Here is a 25,061-nt window from a genome sequence, read left to right on the forward strand (position 1 = left end):
GGAGTGTGAGGTGAAACAGTGGGAGTTCTGCAGCAGTGCTACAATCACCAGCATTGGTCTGGCCTGGTTTTGACCCCACCCAGACTACAGACATACATGGAATAGAAGGCCCAGGCTATATTGAGCTGGGGTATTAATACCACTGTAAGACACCAGGTCAGCACACACCGGGGGTGGGAAGCTCTCATGGCTGAACCCACAGCAAAAGACCCTGAATCCGTACAGTACAGCTCTATTGTAGACCTGCAGGACCATGGGGGACGGTCTCACAGACAGAGGCACTGACCCCAACTGCTCAGGACCAGGAGCCTGCAGGGGGCTGTGTTGTAAGTGACTTAAGCTGCTCCTGAATCTGTACAGCTTTCACCAACACTTGTGGAAACTCACACAAACACACACACACACACAGCTCTGAAAGCCTGCATCGAAGTGGAGCAGCCTGAGTGACGCACACACCTGCGACCAATGGTGAAAGCAGTAAGTGAGCCAAATGGCTCCAGTTACAGCTTGTGTGTGTGTGTGTGCATACGGGTGTTTTCTCAAGAAGGAGAACAGTTCTCACAAAAGGGACTTAACCTCCTGATCCATGGGAAATAAGGTGTCAAACACTGATACAGCACAATGCAATACAACTCTATAAATACCTAAGGCAATTTGGGCAAGGCCATGTTATAATAAATTAATTAATAATTAAATTTAATTAAAAAGTCCACATGGCAAGTGTTTGGCATTCGAGTAAGTGTTTGTTTTTTCTCTCATTCAGGTCTCAAGCTCTAGGTGGAACACCGAGTTGTCCTTGAACGCCTCGTTCACCCAGCGGATTCCTTCTGTGCTAGTTGGTTGAGCACCTGAGGAGGTATAAACGCTACCCGAGATGGAGCATGTGGAACTGGGTGTGGAGAACATGGCTTGTGTCCCTCATAATGTCCTCATTGGCCTGAGCCCTGAACCGCTCATAAAGAGAGGACAGGAACACTCCAATGATTTGTTGCAGGGGCTCTGTTCGGTTTTTGACATTGAGGGACAGAAACCAGCAGATGAAAGAGAAAGACAAAAATGCTCTAGATGAAGGAGATGTAGTGCATCTGTAAGACTGGCTTTTGGACACTGAACATGTTCGGTTTTGTGAGGACGTTGTGCCTTTGATGTGCTTTGTTGTTTGTGGATTTTGTGCTCGAACTGCACAGTGTTATCAAAGAGGGTACTGAAGAATGTATACTGGTCCACAACATCCTCCTCTTCACTGTGGGTTCCTGCTGCAGCAACATACTATTTATGAGATGATCTGAAAAGGGCAAATCACAAGTGCCTCTTGTGTAGCAATGTGAAAGACTTGTTTCAGTGGATGAGGTTGACATGGAAACAACACCATACTGACTGTACGGCCTCTAAAGGACAAATTAACATCTTGTAAAAGCTACCCCCCCCATTCCTACACACACACACACATACACTGACGGCCACCATGAGATCTATTGCTTGCTGAAGCGTGAGGTAAGAGCTTACCCTCCATGATAGATATGTGCACAGCTCTCCGACGCGTGCGCGGCACACTGGTGAGGCGAGGCCCGTGGGTGATGGATGGGCAACTCCTGCTGGGCACGAGGCCAGCCCTGCAGAGACAAGCACACACATACATGCAACAAAACAGTCAGCGCACAGACAAGACCACCCCCGAGTGGAGGTAACTCAAACTGAAGCCAGTAGGTGCTCCTGATATTAAGACACCTGCGGTAGCTTGGTGCCAAAAGGAGGAAAACAGAAATCGAATCGAGAGTTCTCTGACCTCTCCTGACTCTACCTGTGTATTTCTGGAGGTTCGCGTTTGATTTTGGCACTCTGCTCCATCACCTCTTTAGCCACGCGTCCACTGTTATAAAGCACAGAGACGATGCTCAGGATGAGTTTCTCACACACACACACACACGCGCACACACACACGAAAACACAAACACACAATGACATAACCACACAACTTGCTGTCTCCCAATGCCATGACAGCCATCACTGTAGTGGATCAATACAGTGCTTGAGCATCATGACAGAATTACCCAGTGACACACACTCACACACACACACACACTCACACACGTTAACACACACTTGCACGCAAAAATATCAAAACAATGAACAATGAATTGCTCTTTGACAGTAAACTAAACATTTAACTGACCAGATATTTTCAAAGAAAAAATCCCATTTATTTCTTTGTTTGTCTGAATATTAATATTTTCCCTTCAAAGGGGCAGTTCAACAAAACTAGAAATATTTTTCTCAGGAGTGATTTTCCTTTCAGCTATGCACACTAGTTTTTATATCTAGTGGCCCATGCAATGCAGATGAAGTCAAGATTTGAGCTGTTTCTGTTAATATAAATATATATTGTGATATAAATATATTATATTTAATATAACAGAAAACATAATAAAATTAATTAAAAAATAAGAATAATAAAATATCTTCTGAGATTTAAACTTTATGCCTTTCTTTGGTTTTAAGTAGTTCATCTTTAAATATATATTTTTTTTCACCACCCTTGATGAAAGGTTGCAGCAAAAATGTCAAATCTAAACACTATAGACCACTTAGGGTGGTTGAGAAAATATGTTACGTTTGAGTCCCCTTCATTCTGTCCTCTATCTTGTGAGGTGTCAGTTCTATCCACTGGGCATACGTGGGCTGAGGTTGAAGCACAGAAGGCCAGGAGGTCAGATCCTCTGGGAACACCTCCCTCTGCACTTCCAGCTGGGGGATGTTTCTGTCCTCCCCTCCCTGTCATCAGTCACACCGCCTCTCTGTCGTGTACTCTACCTGTAACGGAAACGGCTGCCCTTGAAGAACAGGTTGCTGCTGGACACCGTCCGAACCTGACTGGACTTCTCAAGCCTGGAAAACAAGAAAAGACAATCGAACTAAGATGTATTGAAACGAGAAAAATGGGAAGAAAACATCTGGTATGAAACGTTTCCCAGTCATTCTTGTAAGATCATGCTTCTAATACAATCGCACTGCTATGCGTCAATACTCTACCATCTAGACTGTCACTCTGTAGAGAGCCTCCGTCCACAAAGGTCTTACAGTCCCCTTGAATATAATCAAGCTGCACCAAATTTCTCCTCAAAATCAGTTCCCTAAATACGCCAACATTTATTTTTCATCAAGATCCATGAATTATTCTCTGAGAAGTCAACAAAAGGTGGAAACAAATGTTGGGTCCATCACGTGATCCAGATCCGCACCATAATTTAACCACATCCCACCTACTTCCATCCCCCCGGGAATCCAAGTAGTTTTTGTTTTATCTTGCTTACAAACAAACAAAGGGCAGAGTTAATTATATTTCTACAATCATAGAGGAAAACAGCATTTAAAAAAACTGCTATTAAATAACTCATGTCTCCTCTCTGTAGTATAGGCTCTGCATCTGCTCCATACAGTATTCAATATGTTTATATTGTGATAGTAAGTGAGACATTAAAAATTGATGCTTCATGTTCCTTTCAAACGATGCGTGCGTCTCTGAAACCCACGATCACAAGTCCTCCCTCTCTCTCTGTCGTCCCCCAGACTCCTTCTTACAGCCAGATCTTGATAAAAATCTTTTATCAGTCTTCCACTTCAGAGAGTCATCGAAAGGTCACATCGCATTAGATCCATCAATTCCTGTGCTAAGCTCTGACCTTGTGATGGCCCTTCTCTCCATCTGCCAACCCCCCCACACACCCTTCATCACCTGAGCTGTCATTACCTCACCACTCCCACCCTCTGTTCTCACACTGTACTCACACTGCTTGTGCTTTTTTTTTTTTTATCACCTTTCCTGAGCCAGGGGTGAGCAGGGGGGGAGCAATGCTATTATTCATGGCTGACACAGGGGAGCCGTATCTCAGGAGGAGCGGTGAAGTGCCTGCAGTCTCGTGCCACCGCACTCCAGCTCGCTAAAGGTCAGCGGCGGCTCGCACCACATTTTCCCGCTGACAAACAACTCTGAGTGAAGAAGGGCCTGTAAGGACTCAGAGGCACCTTGGCCGTTACACCCCCCCCCCCCCCCCCCCCGACCGCGGCACTCAAAGCAACTAAATCACGGCCATAAGCAGAGAAAGGGAAACGGTGGAATTCAATAAAGAACATGTGCGGACTCACTTGTAGAAAGCCTGGTGCTCCACTCCGCATTTCCAAAGGTGCTTGCATGCCTCCGGAGTGGGTGCGAAGTATGTCAGGATGATCTGTTTGTCCTGCACGTTGAAAAATAAGAGAGTGTGCAGGAAAATATAATAAACAGAGGCTGAACAAATCTCCACATCATTAGAACTTAGACTCTTATCTGCACATCCAACAAGCCATGCTCTCACCTCCTTCTGGTTCGCATGTATGTGGAAGGTCTTGCCCTCGAACTTCAGTTTGGTCACCTCGTCCCTGTCCGGGGGAAGGAGCAGCGGTTAAACATGCAGCGAGCGGAAACAGAGAGCCGCAGCCTCTTTAAATATTCATGACAACCACTTTGGGATCACATAAACAACCCCGGACCTCAACATTAGGCTGACAAAACACATAAAGATAATATTCCCTGCAGACGGGGAAACGTAGAATGGGAGAAACCTGAGCGCCGCCGAAGGCTAAACAAACAAAGGCCTGAGAAATATGGAACACACAGTAAGTCTGTCGTCATTATATAACTGTAACCTTCTCAGTTAAAAGGGAACAGACAGAAAAACATTACATCTACATTTTCAGTAAGGAGAACAAGCTTCTTGCTGATTTTAAATCAGTGTTTACTGAGAGTTCAGGCTCTTATACATCAAGCTATTGTCCTGAAGTATCTCTGTTAATCTACTTGCTGTAATTAGCCATATGTGCACACATTTCTCCCCGGCTCTTGTCACAGGTAGAGGCAGATGGCAGAGCTTTGTTAACTGTGACTGTGCAACCAGCTGTAGAGCACATGCTGTTTCAACACCCTGCATACAGAGCACAAATGTCAGACCAGGTATAAATCCAGCAGTGCAGAATGTGTCTATTCACATCCTGCAAAGACTTGCGGCAAAAGAGGAAGTTGCATATTTCGCTCACCATTTGAGAAAGTGGACTTGCTTGTTTCCCTGAAGCACCACAAAACCAAACGGCGTGAAGGCGAGGAACGCCGGGTTCCCAGACACGTCCTGGAAATCCCAAAAGACAAGTGAAGCACGAGTCAGACATATGTTTTAGCATGCACTGCACTACACATCCAGTGAGAACATTTGAAGTTGAACAGAAATGCGTGTGAGATCTGTAAATATTGATCAGCGGCGCTTGTGAGACCTTGCACGGATGCGGATCAACACCATATGTCTCCAGCATCTGGGCTTTCTGCAGGAAGTTCCGCTCTGATGTTTCAGGTGACTGTCCACTGTGGGAGAGCAACAACACAACACAACATCTGTGTCAGGGTTAAACTCAAACATATACGATTTCAGAGACACACACACACACACACACACACATTTAATTTCCAGTAACATGTCACAATAATTTAGAATAGACTAAAAGAGGCAGACAGACGTTACGACAAAACAAATCAGAATTTTAACAATAAATAAACCAAAGAAAATAAAGGAAGATATTCAGAAAAGTACGTTTTGTTTGTTTGAACTTTAACAATGTGCAGTAACTCTGCATAGCACAGCAGTGTTGATTTGATGGTGAGGAGGACATTGACCACTAGTGGGCAGCAGAGTCTCATGCTGATTATCATTCTGCTCCAAAGCATCAGAACTGGACCTGGTGCTGGAGAGCAAAGAAAAGACAAACTCCCTTGTTCATGAACGGAGGGTCACTATGTTACACCTTTATGCTTAGTGATGGCTGAGCAGTCCTTGGGATCAGAGCCTGTGGTGGGGTGCTGGGGGGGAACTGTTGGGGGTTGGAGGACGAGGAGGGTTGCAAATCATTTTATAAATAATAACTGAACTTTAAAGTTGTTGTTTATTCTGTTTCATTTATTTTGTTATTTTATTTCTATTTAAATTATTATTTTTATATTGGCTTATGTTACCTTTTCAACTAGTCATGGTGCCTATTATAGAATGTACTATACAAATAACCTTGGCTTGACTTGCCCTTCACACTTGCTGCCTCAGATATAAAGCTCTCAAGTTCGATCAGATGAGTTGTAGTCGAGAAAATCAAGGGGGGAAAAGAAAGATCGGGATTTTCTAAATATTATTTGGATAAGAAACTTATTTTAGTGCCAATAAGAATAATTTGGAAGGAGTTAGAAGGATCAGCGTGAGAGAAACGCTTCATAAGCTCACCTACTGTCGCTGAGTGTTTGTGTCCTGCTCTATCTGATCTCTTTCAGCATCGTGCTCTGCTGCTCTCCAAGTTCAAACCAAGGTCACGACCCAACACAGGTAACTCTGTGACTCAGAGTGCGTTATCCAAGTAGACGGTGGAGAATAATTTCTCTTCTATCTGCTCAAATAACCAACAGTGATCTGCTTGGCCCGACCCAATGGAACCTCATTACTGCAGGTAGTTACATAAATGCCACGGGAAACCTGTCTTTTTGTTCTGCAGGTATGTGGAAACAGAGAGAGATTGATGGTGACCCTCACATCAGCTCCGTCTTGTGTAGGTCTGCGATCCGGCGCTCCAGCTTCTCCGAGTGTTTGGGGAAAAAGTGGAATTTGGAGCTGTAACCTTCAGGATGTTTGCCGGGGTCATAGTTACCGATCTCAGCTGGAGGAAGGAACAGAGAGAAAGACATTAAAAGGAGATAAAAGTGAAAGCTGGATTTTTTTGGGGTCTTATTGGAGCCTCTGCCAGTGGAGATGGGCTGAACAAGCCAAAGATTATTTGTGTTCCCTTCATGCCACACTGCACTGCCTCGAATGACCCTGAAGCAGATTTTCTCCCTGGAAGGAGGAGCTGACCAAGCAGGCCATCTTTAATTCATCAGCCCCTCCTCCAGACGACCTGCCTCCCCTCAAACACTGTGCTCCCTGTGATGTTCGCAGAGCCACCACTCCTTGTGTGTGTTGTATTTGCTAAGGTCTATATTTGTGTGCTTGCGTGTGTGTCTGTGTGTGTGTGTGTGTGTGTGTGTATGTGTGTGTGTGTGCGTGTGTGTTAGGTGGGAGGAAGATGATAAGATGCCAGATAACGGCTTCAAAAGATTTTCTCACCGAGCAGAATTTCTAGCTTATTTAGCGCAAACAGGCCATTGAGCCAAAAATCATGCAAAGTACAGAATAACCTTTTACTTTGTACCAGTTTCAGAGTCAGTATCAGTGTGAACAATCACATCCAATGATGCATTCCCTATTTCTTTTCTTATAGCATGACAAATTGAAACCCCTGCAGGAATATACCCTCTGATCAGTGTTGTACATTTGCCTCGTTTCACCTAATTCAGCTTCTTTCCACATAAAAATCTATTTGCTTGACTGTGTTTATCGGCACGGTAACTACAAGGCACGAGGTGGTCCGAGCAGAGAGTGGTGTACATCATTTCCATCTGTCACCTCCAATTACCTTGAAGGATGTGTGCAGCAAGCATGGCCGCATCCGAGGTTTTACACAGGAGCCGACCGTGGTAGAGGTCTCTCTTGATTTGCAGGAAGACAAGGTATCTACAAGGGGAGAGGACAAGCATCACGTATGACGGGTCTGTACTGACATCACTCATTCATACTCATACATTTCGGTTCCATTTTTTAGCGAAGGGACCATGAAGGACTAATTCAATAAGAAAAAGATAGAGCAGCAAACAACAAATCTGATAAACCTCAAAGGCTCTAGAGTTCACGTTCCCCGTGGGGGGGCGGCGGGGTTTGAATATTTCTTTTTGATTCTACTGAAATGAGGGTTTTGTCCGGGGGGGAAATAAGGGTAGGGAGGCCCCGAGGGAAGAGCTGCTACTGACGCTGTGCTTCTCTTAAAGCCTCCAGCCTAGTTTCCAGCTCATCCAACCATCACCCCTCTGAGACAGCCTCCGAAGCAAACGGCAGAACGGTGCTGATAATAATGATCATAGTCATTATTATCATATTGTTATTATTATTATTGCTGGAGGGAAGGACATTGGGGTTATTGAAAGCCTCCTTTACTCAACCCATAACAGGAAGTCGACATTCATCTCCCTCTGGGCCATTTCCACAAAAGCTAATAACACTTCCTGTATGGAGCCATTGCATTGAAGAGCTGCTTACATTTCCTGTGTTGCTCTGCAGTGGGTTGAACAAACCCATTTGATGGCGTGCTGAATAAATAAGTTATAATTCAACAGTCATTTTAGCGTTCTGATGGCTGTTGATTGTTTGACTGCATTAAAAGTCTATACAACAGTTATAAGAGCTCATAGCTGATTATCGCTTGAAGTAGCTCCTTGATTTTCCTCAGGGCATAGAGAGCATTCTCAGAAAACCTTCAGTGTAAATGTGTAAAATGTAAAAAAAAAAAAAAAAAGACTTAACAGCTGGTGATTGTATGCCTCCGTCAACCAGTGAACTGTTTATATTTTTTATGAGGTCACTGTGACCGCTGAATTGAACCAGTAAATCCTTGAATCCAAGTAACAAGTCATCAAAATGTTAAGAAATACCATAAAGACTTATTAGAGATATGTTGAACAGGCCAGAAACACATTCAATGAGCCCACGATGTGACCTTTGATCTTTGACCATGCAAAACTAATCAGTCATTTTCTAATCAGAGTGAACATTCGTACCAAATTGAAAGAAATCCCCTTGAGGTGTTTCTGAACTGTCGCGTTCACAAGACCTTGGCTAACAAATTCTAATCAGTTCATGCTTACGTTAAAAGAACAGAGGATTCCCTCTAAGTGATTCTGAGGTATCATGTTCACAAGGTCGCAGCGTTCTTGAACTTTCACCACCTCAATTTTAATCAGTGAAAATTGAAAATTTGTGCCAGATTTAAGGAAATTCCCTGAAGATGTTCTTGAGATATTGTGTTCATGAATGGGACAGATGGGCAGCCCCTGAACCTAATGGTTTCGGGCTAGTGGCAGTCGCAGGTGCGAAGGCATATTAAAAAGAGAGATGGCCGAGTTCCATTTAGCTGCACCTTCACATTGACTGGAAAACAATGTCTTTACCAGTTTCTGTCCTATTTCGTTGCGTACATTACACATACACATAATAATAGTAATACAATTCTTATATGGCATTAAACTACTGTCCAGACAATCCCAATCCAGCATGATAGCAGAGGAGCACTCACTGACTGAGCCCCATATGTGACTGATTACCCTAACCCCTCCTTCTGTGGTCTCCACCTCTCTCCACTCTCATCATCATGTTGTATCACTCCCTCCTGTGCCTCCCCCACTCCAGCCTTTTATTCTCCCTCCTCTTCCTCGCCACTCACAATCAGTGCCCTTTGCCCCCCCCATCTCCTCCTGTCTCTTCTGTTCATTACGTGCCCTCTACATGTGGTGTACATTACATCATTCATTCATCAGTCATTACACTTCAGCGACAGCGAGGACCCCCCACTGTCCCCTCAGTCACTGATGCATACATCAGAAAATTGGACATGCACTCATTCACCAGCTGGCTCCTCACAGGCAGTGTAAATTCATAGCTCTTCTCTGTTATTGTCGCTTTTACCTTAATATTACGACGGGGCTCTTATTTCAGAGTTAGTGAGATGAAAGAAATCTGAGCATTTAAACACAAAAAGCCTAACATGTTGTTGCCTTTGACGTTCTACTCATTATATTCTGGAGACCAACCTGGTACTGAAGGCTTTGACATCCCTCATGTTTCACAGCTCCTCATGCAAACCGTGTAATATTAATCATAATGTTTGAGACAGTTAAGTACTCTTTAATTATGAAGGCTCATAAATAATATTTTAGAAAGAGAAATGTTTGCTCAGGCTAAAAAATGTTTGTGCACAATCTGTACCAGAGAAAAACTAGACTGGCTCTTAGTAGAGCACACACCTCTTCAAAGGCCCGACAGTTTGCTTATATTTAATCAAGCTACTCCAAATTGCATACAATCAAGGATACCACTTCCCTAGATGTGACTGATTTTTCAACTAGATCCATAAATTGTCTCCTGAGAAATCAGGGAAAACACCAAAGAACCAAAAGAAACAAAGACAGAGCACAGATGCTCTTCATAGGTCTACAGTCTCTTCATGAACAAACTGATTTTTCATTAGCGTTAAAGTGAAACAAAGGTCAAATGTATCTGTTAGAGAAAGAAAAAGAGCCTTTATCAGCTCATTGGAAGTCAGTGAAACAACAGGACGTCATACCGAGTGATCTCCTCCTTCAGAGCAGCGGGATTAGGAGGGTAGAACTTGAGTCTCAGACACATGGTGAACGGAGGCTGAGCTGCAAGAAACAAACACCAAACATTTAAGTAACACATCAAACCCTCAGCGGGAGACAGAGGAAGAAAGAACAACCGTTCAAAGACCCAGATAAAGGCAAATCTTTTCTCATGAACTGTTCTATTAACGAATAAAGAAAGATTTTATAGGGGCAGCAACTTGTCTGTCTTGATCAGTTTTTTCCTATGTATTTAGAATGGACTGCAACCAACTACCATGTGTCTCACTGTGGAATAGTTTTGGTAAGTTTCCTGTGCAATCTTTTGCATATTGATTGTATTTTGTATACATTGGTTTTATAGTATACGTTTCATATTCCTATCTTTAAAGACATTTGATGAGATTTCTAGACTCGATGACTCAATATTTTCTAATAAATATAAATGCTAAATGTTTTTTGCTGGTTTAAACTTAGCATTTTTTTTATTAAGAACAAAATACAAGTAAACTCCCCCCATTAAAGTGCTGATGTATCACAAGCGGCATATTTTGATTTCATATATGCTGATGATTTTTACTGTTACAACAAGAAAATATTTGTTTTTTTTAAATCCACAGTATATCTCATGGATTTTAATATCATGTCTATCTATTGCAAATATCATTCCAGACCTCATATATAGGAATTCAATGGTCTATTTCCAAGATTAATATCAAATAAAAATCAATTTACAAATATACTTACATTTCATTTGCTTTGCAATTGATTTTGTGACCTCCAACCAGTGCTGCATTAAAGAGAAAAACAGAAATCACAATAATTAAACATCAGCAAAAATAAATCACCTTACACTTTAAATATCGGTTGCATTCGTGACAATTCTGTGGGGAGACCTATTCATGCCACACAAGGTTTTACAACACTACTCTTCGAGTGTTGCAAAATTGTAAAGCTGCTTTGAATATGCAAACTGGATTTTGTAATACAATCAAAGATTCCAGGCGAATATATATTCAAACCGCTCTTTGGGAGTCTCTTGAGACACTGTCAGAACAGGGAGGCTGATTAAAAATACAGGTTGCGACTAAACACCAGGCTCCTGCTGCTGTTGCCTGCCTCTGCAGCCAGATTCACCATCTTCACTCTCCCTCTCCGTGAGCGTATTTCTCCCTCCATCACTCTACCGGGTTACCTTTCCGCCAACCCAACCCACCCACAGCAACAACCACCCAAAATAGTCCTTCTGAGTGACGTTGCAGGAAATGCAGCATCCTCTGGACTTGGTTCTTGTCTGCAGGACATCAACATGATCTGCAAACATGTGAATACTTCATGAATCAAGCAGTGCTCCGACATGCCTCGCAGCGGCCGAGGCCTGATGGAACAACCGTCACTCTGAGAGGCGGCGTGAATAAGAGAAGATGGGGAACACAACTTTTCACTCTGGACCCACAATCTCACGCTCATTCCTCAACTCAATCAGATATGATCCATTTCTAAAAGTATATCCAAGCATCTTTATATGGTTCGAGTCAAACAATCGCATTCATATGGAGTCACTCTGTTTCCCTTGAAAATGCAGCAGATTCAGTGTTGTTTAAATTATTATCACTTGTTTTATACACATGTAGGAACTGCCTGATTGTTATTGAGCCTAACTGCTGTTCCATAAAGCAATAGTTTAATATCCAGTGTATGGTTTAGAGTGAGGGTTGTCAATTCTGGGAAAGCTAGCAAGAGCAGGCTGCACTATGAAAAAATGCAACCTCTACATCCCCCTATTTGTCCTCTCGTCAGAGCTACAGCCCCAAAAAAACACATAGAGACTCTGCTTCAACAATGGATGCTTCTCCAGTGGAAGACTGCAGCGATGCGCAGTGAGAGCAAAGGCAGGCAGGTCATTTACTGACGGACAGTAATTTCAATTCTTTCTTCCAGTCCGTGTGTGTGGGATTGATTTTGGAATCAAGACAGCAAAAAACGATTAATTAATTTAATAAAACTATTCATTTAGACAAACCAAATTCCCCAGTACTGGAAAGTTGTACACTACCTTGTAATTATGCACCTGGAATACATTTCAACACACTTTAAAGCAGTGGCGACTCAAAGGCTGACACATTGAGCTGGATGATTTTGTGTACTTTTGAATAGATTAGATAGAATAGATTTTTTGGGGGGGTTATACATAGACTTTAAAAAATACATTATTAAGAGAGCTATAAATGATACAAATGCACACAAACCGCCTCTGCCTTGCTCACACATACTGCAGCGTAGTCACGTACCCGCTGCTTGTCCGGATCCACATATCTGATGCCAAAATAGTCTTTCTCCAGCAAGTTGAGGTGGTGGCAGATGAGGTCAAGCAGATACTGTCCCTTTGCGTCACGCTGCAACAGAAGAGGGGAGAAGCAGGAATTTAGAAAGCACGACAACACAAAAACAATATTTGCGTGTGTGGCCAAAAAAAGATCCAACAAAGAAATGGGCAATGTCCTAAGTTTCAACATGATAAATAATTCCTGCCGGTAGAGTGTGCTTGAGATTTTTTTTTAAAACCCTGCCACAGATATCTCAGATTCATCCAATATAAATACACGAGAGCCAGGGCCATCTGAAGAGTCTGGAATAATCCCCATCCTCAGATAAAAGTAGAGCCCAAAGAGAGGATGGAATAAATATGCTCACATCTCACTGGGGTTTTGCTAAAACTCTGTATTTCTGTAACTTACGAGGAAGCTTCCACCTCACGACTCAGTATTTCGAAGCACAGAGAGAAACCTGGGCATCATCCACTGAGACAGAGCCATATCTATATCTGAGAGCATCCTGAACACTGTACAACCGAATAACACAGCCGAACATCCTTATGGCTCTCGAAAATGTGGATCAAAATGGAAAATATTTTTTGGAGTAATCCAACAGTGACAGAAAACTCATCTCTGAAACATCCCACAGAATTCCCTCCTGCCAACAGACGACAGGACAGACACAAATGAAAAGTTGATCTTCAACAAAATGTTTCTCCCCTTCTGTATGGGTTGTATACACCTATGACGGATGCAGGTATAATTTACGTTTGGAGATTAAAGGTAATGATTGCAATTGAATGAATTACCGCTGTGAGCCCAAATGAGCAAATAGAGACAGAGGAGCCTCATTGCAAATCAGTCTCGGTCACTGTGAAGAGTTAGAAACAAGAGTTAGCTCTCGTATTGTAAGATTATATCTAGAAACTCAAGATGCAAATATTATATTTTTTTAACTAATTAACTTCACAGAACTGGCTACTATAAACTGACATGTTTTTTGGGAGGTTTTACTCCTCAAAATGGTTTTATTTAAAAGTGTAAATCTCTGCTGTCTGTGACATTTAAGCATCCTGTAGAGAATAAAATGTGATGAAGGTAGAAAGCGGGAAAGAGGAAGACAGCAAACATTAATCACCGGGCCCCAGTCACTGTCACCCCACGGAGATGTCATGCCAAGATGACATATCACACACTGCTCTTAATGGGGTTTTTGGTCTGTATTTTTTTTTTACAGCACAAAAGGCTCAATCAGCGCCGACAGTTCACAAACGCCCTGAAGTCACACTGCTCATTTGGAGGCAACTGACAAAGCATCGTTGTATTCCTTGAAAACAGTATTGCTCATTTTTACATACATTTGTAAATATATACGCCATACATTATATAATTATCATCAGCTTATTATATCTTTGTCTCTTTTATTTTTCAGCAAACAGATATTGTTAATGATTTAATCGATGAATATATTGCGGGATTTTAAAGAGCCAGATATTTTTCCTCAGGACCTGGTGGAGACCAAAACAGAGGTAATAGAAATTATGTTCATGAGGAGCTAGGAAAAAGCTATACCGGTTAAACCTGTGTCTTCTTGGCCAATCAGGATAGTGCAAGCAGCATAGTCAGAATGTACGCTCCTGATTGGAGGGGGTTATGTGTGCCAGCAGCAAGTTGAAGCAGGAACGCAGGCCTGTTTTTGCCGGCTGGGCTGTTCCGCGTTATGCTTCTGAGAGTCTGCTATCAGCGAGACTTGCTGTGCAGTTGTGAGCTGGTAAATGAACGATAATAAAGTGAGCAACATCTTCCATCTGGTCTCCTCACTCATTCCCTGGCGCCACAAAACGTCTTTGTTTCGTTAAACAAAGAACAAAAAAAACAATGCAGGTTTAAGATCGGAACTCTCACGTCCAGATTGTTTACAGAAACCTTTAGGAATACAGATTTTACTTCTTGTTTAGCGATATCTTCTGTAAATATAGTTTGAATTCAATAACTTGTACATTTAATACATTTGTGTTACACGCCTATATTAACTTGTTAAATGGTAAACTCTTATGGACAAAAGCCTGGGCATGTTCCTCAATATAATAAGGTATTAAAATGTCAAAGCAGCATCCAGCACTCAATGACAAGCTGGCTGCAGTCTGACCGGCCGCTGAGGTCTCAACCCTCACAATGACTCACGAGGAGGTCGCTCCTCCTTCCCTGCTCCCTTACTCACTCCCTCTGCTCCTCTGACCTGTGTCGGCAGTGAAAGTGTCAGGAGCAGCACTCTCCTCCATGTCATTACTCTGTCCGCAGATAACAGGCCCTTCATTAGGACAAAGGAGTGTCGACACCGGGCTTGTCACCTAACTGACGAGACTCTTGTGACCGGATGCCAATACGAGCTGTGCTAATGGATATAACTGACCCTTTTTGCAGCAAGACACAGGGGCTTCACCGGGGCTCTCCACTGTCAGATTGAAATACCTCTCTTGTTGTAACATTACTAGCCAATCCGATAACTAAGACACATGATACAATGGAGAAGCGAGGGTCTCTGCGGTGTGAGAGAAGACCCACGTTTGAATTTGTAAGGACCAAAAACATTATACACACAAACATAAAGGAACCTTTCAGAGTGAATGTTAAACCTGCAGATTCCATGATGATCATTTCAGAAGATTGTTTGAGCAAACGGGTCTTTAATTATTTTCATCATAAGAGAAAATCTGGTTTACATAATCACATAATCAAGACAGGCAATCAATAAAACTTGATTACCCCAGCAGGATATCTGGAGAAAGCCACGTACTGAGAGATGTAAACATGTCATATTATAGGCATGTAAATAATCCTGTTGGTCTGCACTTAAAATACAGAAGTAGCACAATAAAGGCCAAAAAATATAAATGTTTATAGGTGTAATATTAACGCATGACTCATCTTTTGTTTTAATCACTCGGCAGAGAAACCTGCTATCAGGAGCGCCTGAAGGAAGCAACAAAGCCCGGCACAAATAAAGAAAAAAATGCTTTCTGTACGGAAGCGACACACCGAGTTAGAAAGGACATCTGTTCTTTTGTTGCATGGAAAGAGCAAGTTTGTTAGTATTCAACAGCTCTCCCTCCCTCCCTCCCTCCCTCTTTTCTCGCTCTTTGTTTCCCCCCCACCTCCGTCTCAGCCCCACATTGAGCACAGCTGCATTATCCTCAAACCAGACGAGATTGAGGTGATTGCACGAGAGAAAGGATGTCTTGAAATTTCTAATTTAAACTAATGAACCTTTTACTCGTCTGAATTGGAATCTTAATATATCTTTGCAGGAGCCTCAACAGATTTACTAAAGGTTGTGTTGGTTTTACCTGTGTCGGAAAGAGTTTGAAAACAGCCAAGTGACCTGGTGTCACAGCATTTATCCTCCCGTGTTGTATTTGTTGATTCAATCCTTCAGTGATTTCAGTTTCTATCACCTTCCTATCACAAAAAAAGGTCTACGGCACAAGCAGGGGGATCTGGAGTGAGAGCCTTACAAAATCTGTCCGTATAGTCCTGCTCTCAAAATGAAATACCATGCTGTTGATTATAGATTGGATAAAAGAAACTCCATACAAAAACCTCATTCATAAACTGTGAGAAAACAATAGAATAAATTGTAATGTGAATGGACTTCAGTTGAAAGTCGCCGACAGTGATGTCCCTGTTATTTAAATGTTTCTGACAAATAACAGTCATAATCATGTATTTGCAAATGATTTGTCCTCTTTGCTTGAAATAGTATCTAACCACCTCAGTAAATCTAAACACTACTACTAATGTTTGATTGGTTCCACCCAATCAAACACTCTGCTTCCTGGTATGTTCCCAAAAAGAAAAGTGTGTCTGACTCTATTATAAGATTCCTGATAATAATCTGATGGACATCTAAGAAAAGACACAAAACATCTTTCTGATGGGTCTCTAACTGAAAACAGCACAATCTTATTTCCTTAAGTGCCCCCAGTCTACAATGGGCACTTTCCTTTCAGATGAATCATTAAAATGGTCTCTATGTCAACGCTGGGGCACAGACCATTAATAAAAGATTGTATCACTTTATAGTGAGAGGAGTGGAAACATGATGTCGACGACTGTGTGTGTGTGTGACTGTGTGCGTGCGATTGTTTGTGTGAGCAGTGGTGTAAAGCTGAAGGAACCAGGAGCCCTGAGGTGATTTATTTGGTTTCACAAGCAGATTTCTGTCTCTTGTCCCAGGAGGCTGAGCGATCGGCTGGTTAGTGTCAGATTGATTCTGTTACCTGACCGAGAGGCGGAGAGCTCGAGTCCTGACCCTGCCACTTCAGCGGAGACCCAGAGATACACAAAGACCAACCCACTTTCTCCTATATGAAGAGAAAGTGGGTTGTTGCCTCTGTTTTCCATTTCGTTGCCTCTGTACCTGTACTCTGTGTAATGACAATAAATTGAATCCAATCCAATATGAAGCTCTCTTTTCAGTTTTAAACACTGTTTAATCAAGTTTGTTTCTTTAAGTACAAAAGATGAAACCCTGGTCTGTGTCTTTCAATCATTACATTCTCTCAGACTACATAGCATGAACCTACTTAGCCGTTGAACAAGCATCATTCTGATAAGAACGACGTTATATGAAAGAAATCATCTTTCAGAAAAATCTATTCGACATGTACTTTCATAATACAATTTGTCCCATCTGCTTAAAGGAGGCAAGTTTATGACATATAATGCAGCCGGCCACCAGGGAGCATTTCAAGATATTGTCCATCTTTGTATAAAGCCTAGAGCCTCGGAGCTGGCTTGGCTGTAGACTTGTGGTCCTTTAAGTTTGGTCCAAGTCCCTTAAAATAACAAGGAGGAAACCTGGTTAATGATCTACACTGCAGCCAGCCAACAGGAGGCAATCAAGATTTTTGGGAGCTGTCATGTCAAGTTCTCACATTAGCTGCTAGTTAGCTGCCAAACAAGTGTTTAAATAGAGTCTATGTATTTACAATAATTGTAGCTGTCAGTCATGTACCTTATTTCTACAGTAGGTATAGTGGTACATGTAGGGCACTGGCAATAATATTGACTTGCACCTGATCCTTGATACCAAATTTAATATCACGGGTATCGACGACCAAACTTCTGGTATCATGACATCCTGAGTTTACTCTGACCAGGTGGAAGAAAAGTGGGTCATCAAAACACAAAAGAGGACATGAGGAGTTGTCCCAGAAATGTGAGGAATCAAGAGAATAGGTGAAACAACAGAGAGCTGCTGATAGCGAGGGATATGGATAATTGCTTTCAAAGCTTGATTAAAGAAGACCCTATGAGAGAGGAATGTTCCACTCAGCTGAATGCCAAGGCGTCTCCTCATGACCTCTGAAAAATGATTCATAATTGATATGTTGAGCTGTAACCCTTCTCGGCTCGGTTGGCAGGGCTCTTAACAAATCAGCATAATTTTACCAGTGTTATCGCAAAAAAAAGCAGTGAAGGAATTGATTTTGCAAAATGAGGCCAACTTGTGTCTTCTAGTCTAATTCCTCGAGCTAGATAGGAACACTCTTATAATTTGGGAGCGGGGTTTATCTTTAATTCATCCAATATGTGATAAGAGGATATAAAGCATAATACCCTTATGGGAGTTTGGTGGATGGCTTTGTCTCCTCGTGCTTTAGGAAACAGGTTGCAGAGTAATTACAGGAAGGGAAAAGGGGAAATTCGTCTCATTAATAGTGATAATTATAAAACTGCGTGATGAAATCATGAAAAGCTGCAACACACAAGCTGTTGCACAGGATGTGTGACATTAATGGTGGCAGCAGTTTGCCTCCAGGGAGCTTTAAATGCATTTTTCTAAACATTGTTAAAGCTAGCAGAGGTAACAGCTCCGATACGTCCCACAGCTCAATGTGTCTACTGTTACAAATCATGATAGTAACAGGAGTAAATGATTTACTTAAGTTAAAGCAGCAGATTTTTTTGATTCAAACCTTCAGTATATGTCGCAAGGACAAATCGTCAAATACATTTTTCTCAAAGAAGCCTTCTGCATTTGAGGTTTTTTTAGTGTGCTATCATTTTGCAATTAGCACTAAACACAATGTACAGGCTGACAGGATTGTGCTACTTTTTTCCCCAACAACCATTAGTTCCAAACAGTTTCTTGAAGATTACAAATGTGAACCTGCAGGTGGCAGCACAGGGAGCACGAGGTGATTAACACGGTTTTAAGACATCTTTTTCAAATTCCAGCTGAATATGGTTGTCGTTCATTGGTTGCACTTAATCCTGTGATTGCTCTGTGTCACTCAGCCTTTGCTGTGATTCATGAACAAATGTTGAAGAACACTACATATATACTGCAGGGTCACAGCCAGGATGTAACACCACACTACCTGAAAAGTGGCCCTAGATGTGTGTTTGATGGAGAGTTTGTGACACAAGACTAAATTATTGTGGGCGTTCCTGCAGGCGCAAGGAAACAAACAAGTTTCTTAATGATTATTTTTTCAGTCATTAGTCCTTTAAACCACCACTGATGGATTTTACTGCAGCTGATAGTTTAACTGTCACGTCTCAGCTGCACATACATACTCATCATTGGGGGTACAACTGTTTAAAAAAATACCACCAAGACCAAGAATATCACACAAAAAATGCAGTAGTTACCCACCTGAATATGTATTTAAATCATTATATTTTACTCTCCACATCTCTGGTTACAATATATATTCCCAGTGAGCTTGGAATTGCTCCCTGTCTGCACAGCAGTAAGGTTTTCTTCCTAAAAACTGTGACAAATACCCCCAACACAAATTGAGCGGCACAATTGGTGTCATGCTTGGGATTAGCATACAAACAATACTTAATTTCTTTGGCATTTGCACAGCTCGGGTGGTGATGCACCGCTTCTATCTCCCCCGCTGTAGTGGAAAGCTGACGGGCAACAAAATCAGCGTCGCTAATTTAGACAGTTTCAGCCCCTCAGACCTGCCATAAATTCTCTAGCACTGAAAAGTGCTACGTGAAATGAGGACGGTGCAGACTCACAGCATGAAGTATCTACATCTGAACCAAGCATACACATTTTAGCTGCTGGCAGAAACTCATTCACAAATTGGCCAATGTCTGTTGTTATCTCTGTTCAGGGGGTTATGTGGTCACCCCTGTCCCTCTGTTGGTTGGTTGGTTTGTGCATTTGTTGGTTTGTAACCAAGATAACACAAAAACAGCTATCACAAACCTTGGTGAAAGGATGCGGTATGAGTCAGGGAAAAACCCATCAAGATTTGGTGCAGATCCGGATCCAGTAATTGTGTATCCCTTTCTTTGATATATTGAGAGAGGACATTTGTCACCCCATGAAAACGAATCAGGCGGACTCACAGGATTGATGAGTGAGTGAAATTTGGTGCAGGTTGATTGAAACTGTTGGGCTGGAAGAATTTGCTCTGCAGAATGCTCCTAGTCTATCAGCGCAACAGCCATAAACACTGCACTATTGGATTTCTTGGAAAAGGCAGCTGTTGGTGCCTCTGAGCTTTTAGACTTTTCATCCATTTCATAGACTGCATTTAATAACATTAGGGCTTAACAGGAGATATTCCCAAGTGGGTTAATTGTGAGAACTTATGGTTAAATGCTGCACTGCATGGTCTACTAATTGGGCTCAGGCTATAAGGCAGTGTGTTTCAGCCCTGGGCTTTTTTTTTTATTTTTTAAATAATGAGGCGACCTCCATTGTCATCCGGCTCTTTGCCAAAGCTAGCCCCCCCCCATCAGGCAAAGGCAGCTGGAACTTAACATGCAGCATTCACCATTGGCCCTTTATTTCAAGTGTGTCATCTTATAAATACACGTGGAAATCAGGATCTAATTGTTCCTCTACTCGGCACCTTCTACCTGGTACGATTATAAGTGAAACTGCGCTGATAAAGTGTGAGATGCAAAATCTGACCATTCACTGACTGGGAGTCATCAACTGATTCTTTTACATTAGACTCCTGCTCATCACACTTAAAAGTTTGCCTCACAGAATCTGCAGAAGAAAAACAAAACAGCCATTTATAGCATCGTGTGCCTCCTTCAACATACTGCTGCTGTCAGAGCTTTAATAAAAAGGACGACTGCCTAAGATAGAAGACAGAAAGAAAATAGGCTTTTCTGAGAAAATAGATACTCGGAGATACTCCTTTTGCTGTCAACTGTAATTTCCCCACGGAATTCTTGGTCTTTTTCTACTATTATTGAGGAGGGATATTTCCCAGCTGGAGCCTCTGCTAATTATGTCAAGTGGGCTGATTGAATGTGAAGTCGCAAGAGAAAACATCAGATGAGATTGGCCTTTTTGTCATTTTACATTACCTACATGTAACATAACTCAATTCAGTCGAATCGCATCTACATGGTACAAATATTGCATCGTGAATATTAGATCATGAAAGAGAATTACTACTATTCCCAGTAGTTTGCACACATCGAGCTTTGTGTTGTGTTTTCACCTGTGAAGGATAGATACACTTCAATCTGAGTTGGGCTGCAGTGACGAATCAGCCTCAGTGCTCCATCGATGGAGAGCTTAGTTTCTCAGATTCACTCCTCCTCCGTCACATTCAGTTCGTCAAATGTGAGACCATCTAGTCCAGAAGAGTGAACTTATCTTACAGCCTTCAACCAGTGTGACATGAGAAGGGATGACAGGAACGTCGCCCAGTCTGGTGGGGTTAGCTATATCAGAGCATGATGAGGGTGATCTGACACCTGTATGGTTATGTCTACGGCAGCAGGTTCCCGGTTCGACTCCCGAACCGCCAGACCAATCATTTCACTACTCTCTCACCCCATTTCGTGCCTCCCCTTTCTATATTTTTCAAACTAAAGGCGAAAATACCCCAAAAAAATACAAAATAAAAAAGGTAGAGCTTAATGGGCTTAATATGAAACCTGTTTGTCTTAGTTCATTGCATAGACTGTATATAAATATGGACAACATTACAGATCCAAAAGTGAAACCAAAGCGTCACGATTTCTACCTGGTGGCTGGTCATTACCCCTGCCTCCTCCATGTTACTAGATGGGACATGGAACAAACTAAAGTGTCAAAAAGCAGGTCAGATACTTTATGTCAGAGATGGTTACTTAAGTTCTTCTTCTTTTAAGTTTGGTAAAAACAGGGTGAAACCTCATGATTGACAGCTGATACTGACAAGCAACATGTATCGGCGGGACCTTGATACCATGGCTCCATCCCCAGATGTCTACTACACGGACACTGGATACAGATAATGTCGGTGCCACAAGATAACACTGTTCGTATCTGGGATGTTTTGGCTTCATTACTGGACATACAGCCTATGGTTCATTGTAGGTGTGGGAAAGCAAATAAGGGTGAAATTATGAGGCAGACATTCCAGAAGACATTACTTACAATGTAGACCTTTCTATCGTTTGCTAAAGAGGGAACCAAGGAAACCAAAAGCTTAACTGACACTGTAGACACAGGCTCTGTTCTATGTGTCCCCAGTGTCTCTGGTATATCTGATGACCACAGATACAATGACTTTGCCTCTGTGGACAGTGCACGGCGAGAGCCTCGCTCCTCTTTGCATAGTTGAGAGCTTCCGAATACCTCTGACTAATTTATCACACAAGAAAAGGCCATGCATCGGTTGTGGAGAGGAAATTCTATCTCTACTGTACATATCACGGCAGCTGCTCTAATGTAAAAGTCCCTGCAGACGAGTTCTCCCACTTCCAACTTCCCATGCAGCACAGACTGATAACTCTGTGCAGCAGCGTATTGACAGATGGCTTTAGAAACCTATAAACTGTGTTGAGATAGAGTCCCAGGCTACCTAAAACCCAGAGCACACACATGCTCCATTATTTCTCAAGGCAGCATGGGTAAACTACAGACTTGCCTCAGAACACTGTGATAACATTGCTGCTGGAAAGTCAAAGGAAAAGCTTTTCAAGTGAAAAGGAAGTGGCGAAAGGCTGCAGAATCCCTTTCAGTAAATTCAAGCTTTTCTGTGGTGAGTGGGCGGAGGCTTGGTTTTTCTGGCTCAGCCAATAAAGTCACTTCCAGATAGAATAATGTTTGCTTGACCAACACACTTAAGCTGGGACTTTTTTCTGTGTGGACCCACAGAGGGAGGAAGTAAGTCAAACTAAAATAACATCATAGAACCAATAAAATAAGTTTCTTTATAAAAGTAATCTCAGTATTTTAATATATCACAGAACAGTGTTTATTAATTAATTAAGAGTTTAGGTTTTGGGAGCACTGTTGTCCACAGCAAAAGGGTTTCAGGTTTGAATCCCAGTTGTACGTTCGATATGTATTGGACATAAAATATTTACACCGAAGTTATCCGGTTGGACAAAGATAATTTGCTTGATGGCTGGATACAATCAATGAGAAGATTACTTGTCATGTTTTGCTGTATTTGCTGAAGTTGGGGGGTTCATTATTAATGAAGACACAGTTATGACGCAATACTTCTTTGCAGAATGCTTACAGCTGGTTTCTCATTGTAGTGATGGCTGAATTCCACTCATTGTGCCCAGTGGACTTGCTACATAACAACCTCCCTCATTCTGTAGTTTGTGGCTGTCGGATAAACTGTGCTGTAAATCACTGCTGCCACTGAATGTAGTAATCTGTCTATCAGACCTACTACTGTATGAGTGTCTGAATATCTGGGCTCATACATGGTATAGAAGCAGTACTTGAGTGACAGGCAGACAGCCCAGTCAACCCGGCGTTTGACTGGTGGAAACGACACTGTGCTCCATTTCTCTGAATTAGCACCCTATGGCTGTTTTCAATGCCTCACGCTGAACATAAGACCCCCTCCCTCCCCAACCAATTGCTACTACTTCACCCTTCATTGTCTCCAGAGCCTCGGGGAAACATCACTTTCCAGTGGTGAATCCAGCCATAAAAATGCAGAAAGCGGTTTGGCCCTGGAGACTGGCTGACTGTGCACACAGGCGTGTACAGGCCCCACCACTGCCCCTGTGTGTCAACGCTCTAATGGAGGCCCAAGGGAGAAAACAATCTTTTGAATAAATGATTCAGAGAGACCACATTGTCGTTGAATGTGGCTGCACACATTCTGACAGGTTGTAAACAAAGCGATGGATGGATTATCAGACTTGACTTGATGCTGCTGCCCCGACGTTAAGCCCTGATTGGTTGGAGTGAAGATCGATTTAGATCAGCAAAGCGAGATTAGAGTTTAAGATGTTCATTTAGGAGTCGAAGGCTAATGAAGCCTGATGTTGGATATTACTTTTTACTGTTACTTATTAAGAAGCAACTGGTTTAATCATTTATTACATTATTATTATTTTCAGATTTGTGTCCCTCCAATACATTTTTATTGTGTAGTAAGAAAAATACATTTAAAATCATTTAGAACACCCGAGTATGTACAGGATCTAAAAATGTTATTGATAAGGGCCTGAGATCAAATATCCTTCAGATGTCACAATCAGCCAATAGCTCAAGCGAAACCATCACAAGACACAAGGAAGAGATTTCAAGAATGGCAGAACTTTTTGAGGAGAGACTTTGCTAGTTGGTAAGAAACTACAGGAACCGATATGATGACGATTCGCCCATTTTAATGTAGTACTCATGTGGGCAGTGACGGCTATTTCAATTGAAATACAATTATCTATTATCATACATTAATGAGCCCTTAAATTGAGATGTCTTCAAAAACTGCTTTCGAAAAAACTTTTCTCTAAGAAGTATTTTAGGATTACAATAGGTACAGATATTGTAAAAATGAAAAGGAGAAAAGGACATTGTTTCAGAATCTTAAAGTTTGATAATGCTTTAAGAGATTCCACAACTAGGATGTTTTGTTTGATCAAATCTAATGTGATGTAATCTCTGGCTACTTTTCATGGCAGCACTAGAAAATGCGGTGGTAAGGGAGCGACACTGAGGGCACAGCGGCGCCTCTCTCACTTTTCACCATCTTATAGAAACAATTATGAGCACAGCCATTTCTTTGAGATTGTGTAGTTTTCCTTGATTATTTAGCGTGACAGCCGTGAAGAGTTTAACTATGAAAGCGAGGGCGGCTGCTGTCTTCAGCCCACTGTGCTGCACTTGGCAACCAACCGGTGAAGACAGGACAAGCTCAGAAGGGCTGTAGAGTTGTTGGCTGGGGATTTGGAGCGACAGTTTATTTCAGAGATTTACTGTGGTGTCACTTAGGAAGCGTTAATGGAGGAGTCTCCCTGTTGTCTAATCTTTGACACTGTTAGAGACGCACTGAACCCACTGGAAAGTTTATTTTTTTCCCCAATGGGGCTAATACAAACAAAGTGGAAATGTATTGCCTCTCATCCCAAAAAGACGAAGATGACGGGATTATGTAATGTCCATACACTGTACTAGGGTTTGTTTTCCAAGCAGTATGTGAGAGTAAGCAGAATTTACAATTCAT

General features: G+C 42.1%; 1 protein-coding gene across 3 annotated transcripts in view; it reads right to left on the reverse strand.

Annotated features, from left to right (window-relative positions):
* Window positions 1-25,061, reverse strand: part of LOC133955479 (FERM domain-containing protein 5) — a 58,318-nt gene that overhangs the window by 7,348 nt on the left and 25,909 nt on the right. Inside the window, exons 2-13 of one of the 3 annotated variants that reach the window (XM_062390335.1) lie at window positions 12,580-12,684; window positions 11,036-11,078; window positions 10,273-10,351; window positions 7,516-7,613; window positions 6,597-6,720; window positions 5,302-5,389; window positions 5,071-5,159; window positions 4,353-4,416; window positions 4,144-4,226; window positions 2,812-2,886; window positions 1,802-1,870; window positions 1,507-1,613 (exon numbers count right to left, since the gene is read on the reverse strand). In XM_062390335.1, the coding sequence (XP_062246319.1) occupies window positions 1,507-1,613; window positions 1,802-1,870; window positions 2,812-2,886; window positions 4,144-4,226; window positions 4,353-4,416; window positions 5,071-5,159; window positions 5,302-5,389; window positions 6,597-6,720; window positions 7,516-7,613; window positions 10,273-10,351; window positions 11,036-11,078; window positions 12,580-12,684 (1,024 nt within the window). Of the gene's footprint in view, window positions 1-1,506; window positions 1,614-1,801; window positions 1,871-2,811; window positions 2,887-4,143; window positions 4,417-5,070; window positions 5,160-5,301; window positions 5,390-6,596; window positions 6,721-7,515; window positions 7,614-10,272; window positions 10,352-11,035; window positions 11,079-12,579; window positions 12,685-25,061 lie in introns of all 3 variants that reach the window. The other 2 variants (XM_062390334.1, XM_062390333.1) reach the window with 2 other exon arrangements.

The sequence above is a fragment of the Platichthys flesus genome, chromosome 6 (genome assembly GCF_949316205.1).
Source record: "Platichthys flesus chromosome 6, fPlaFle2.1, whole genome shotgun sequence".
In the NCBI taxonomy this organism is placed as follows: Eukaryota; Metazoa; Chordata; class Actinopteri; order Pleuronectiformes; family Pleuronectidae; genus Platichthys; species Platichthys flesus.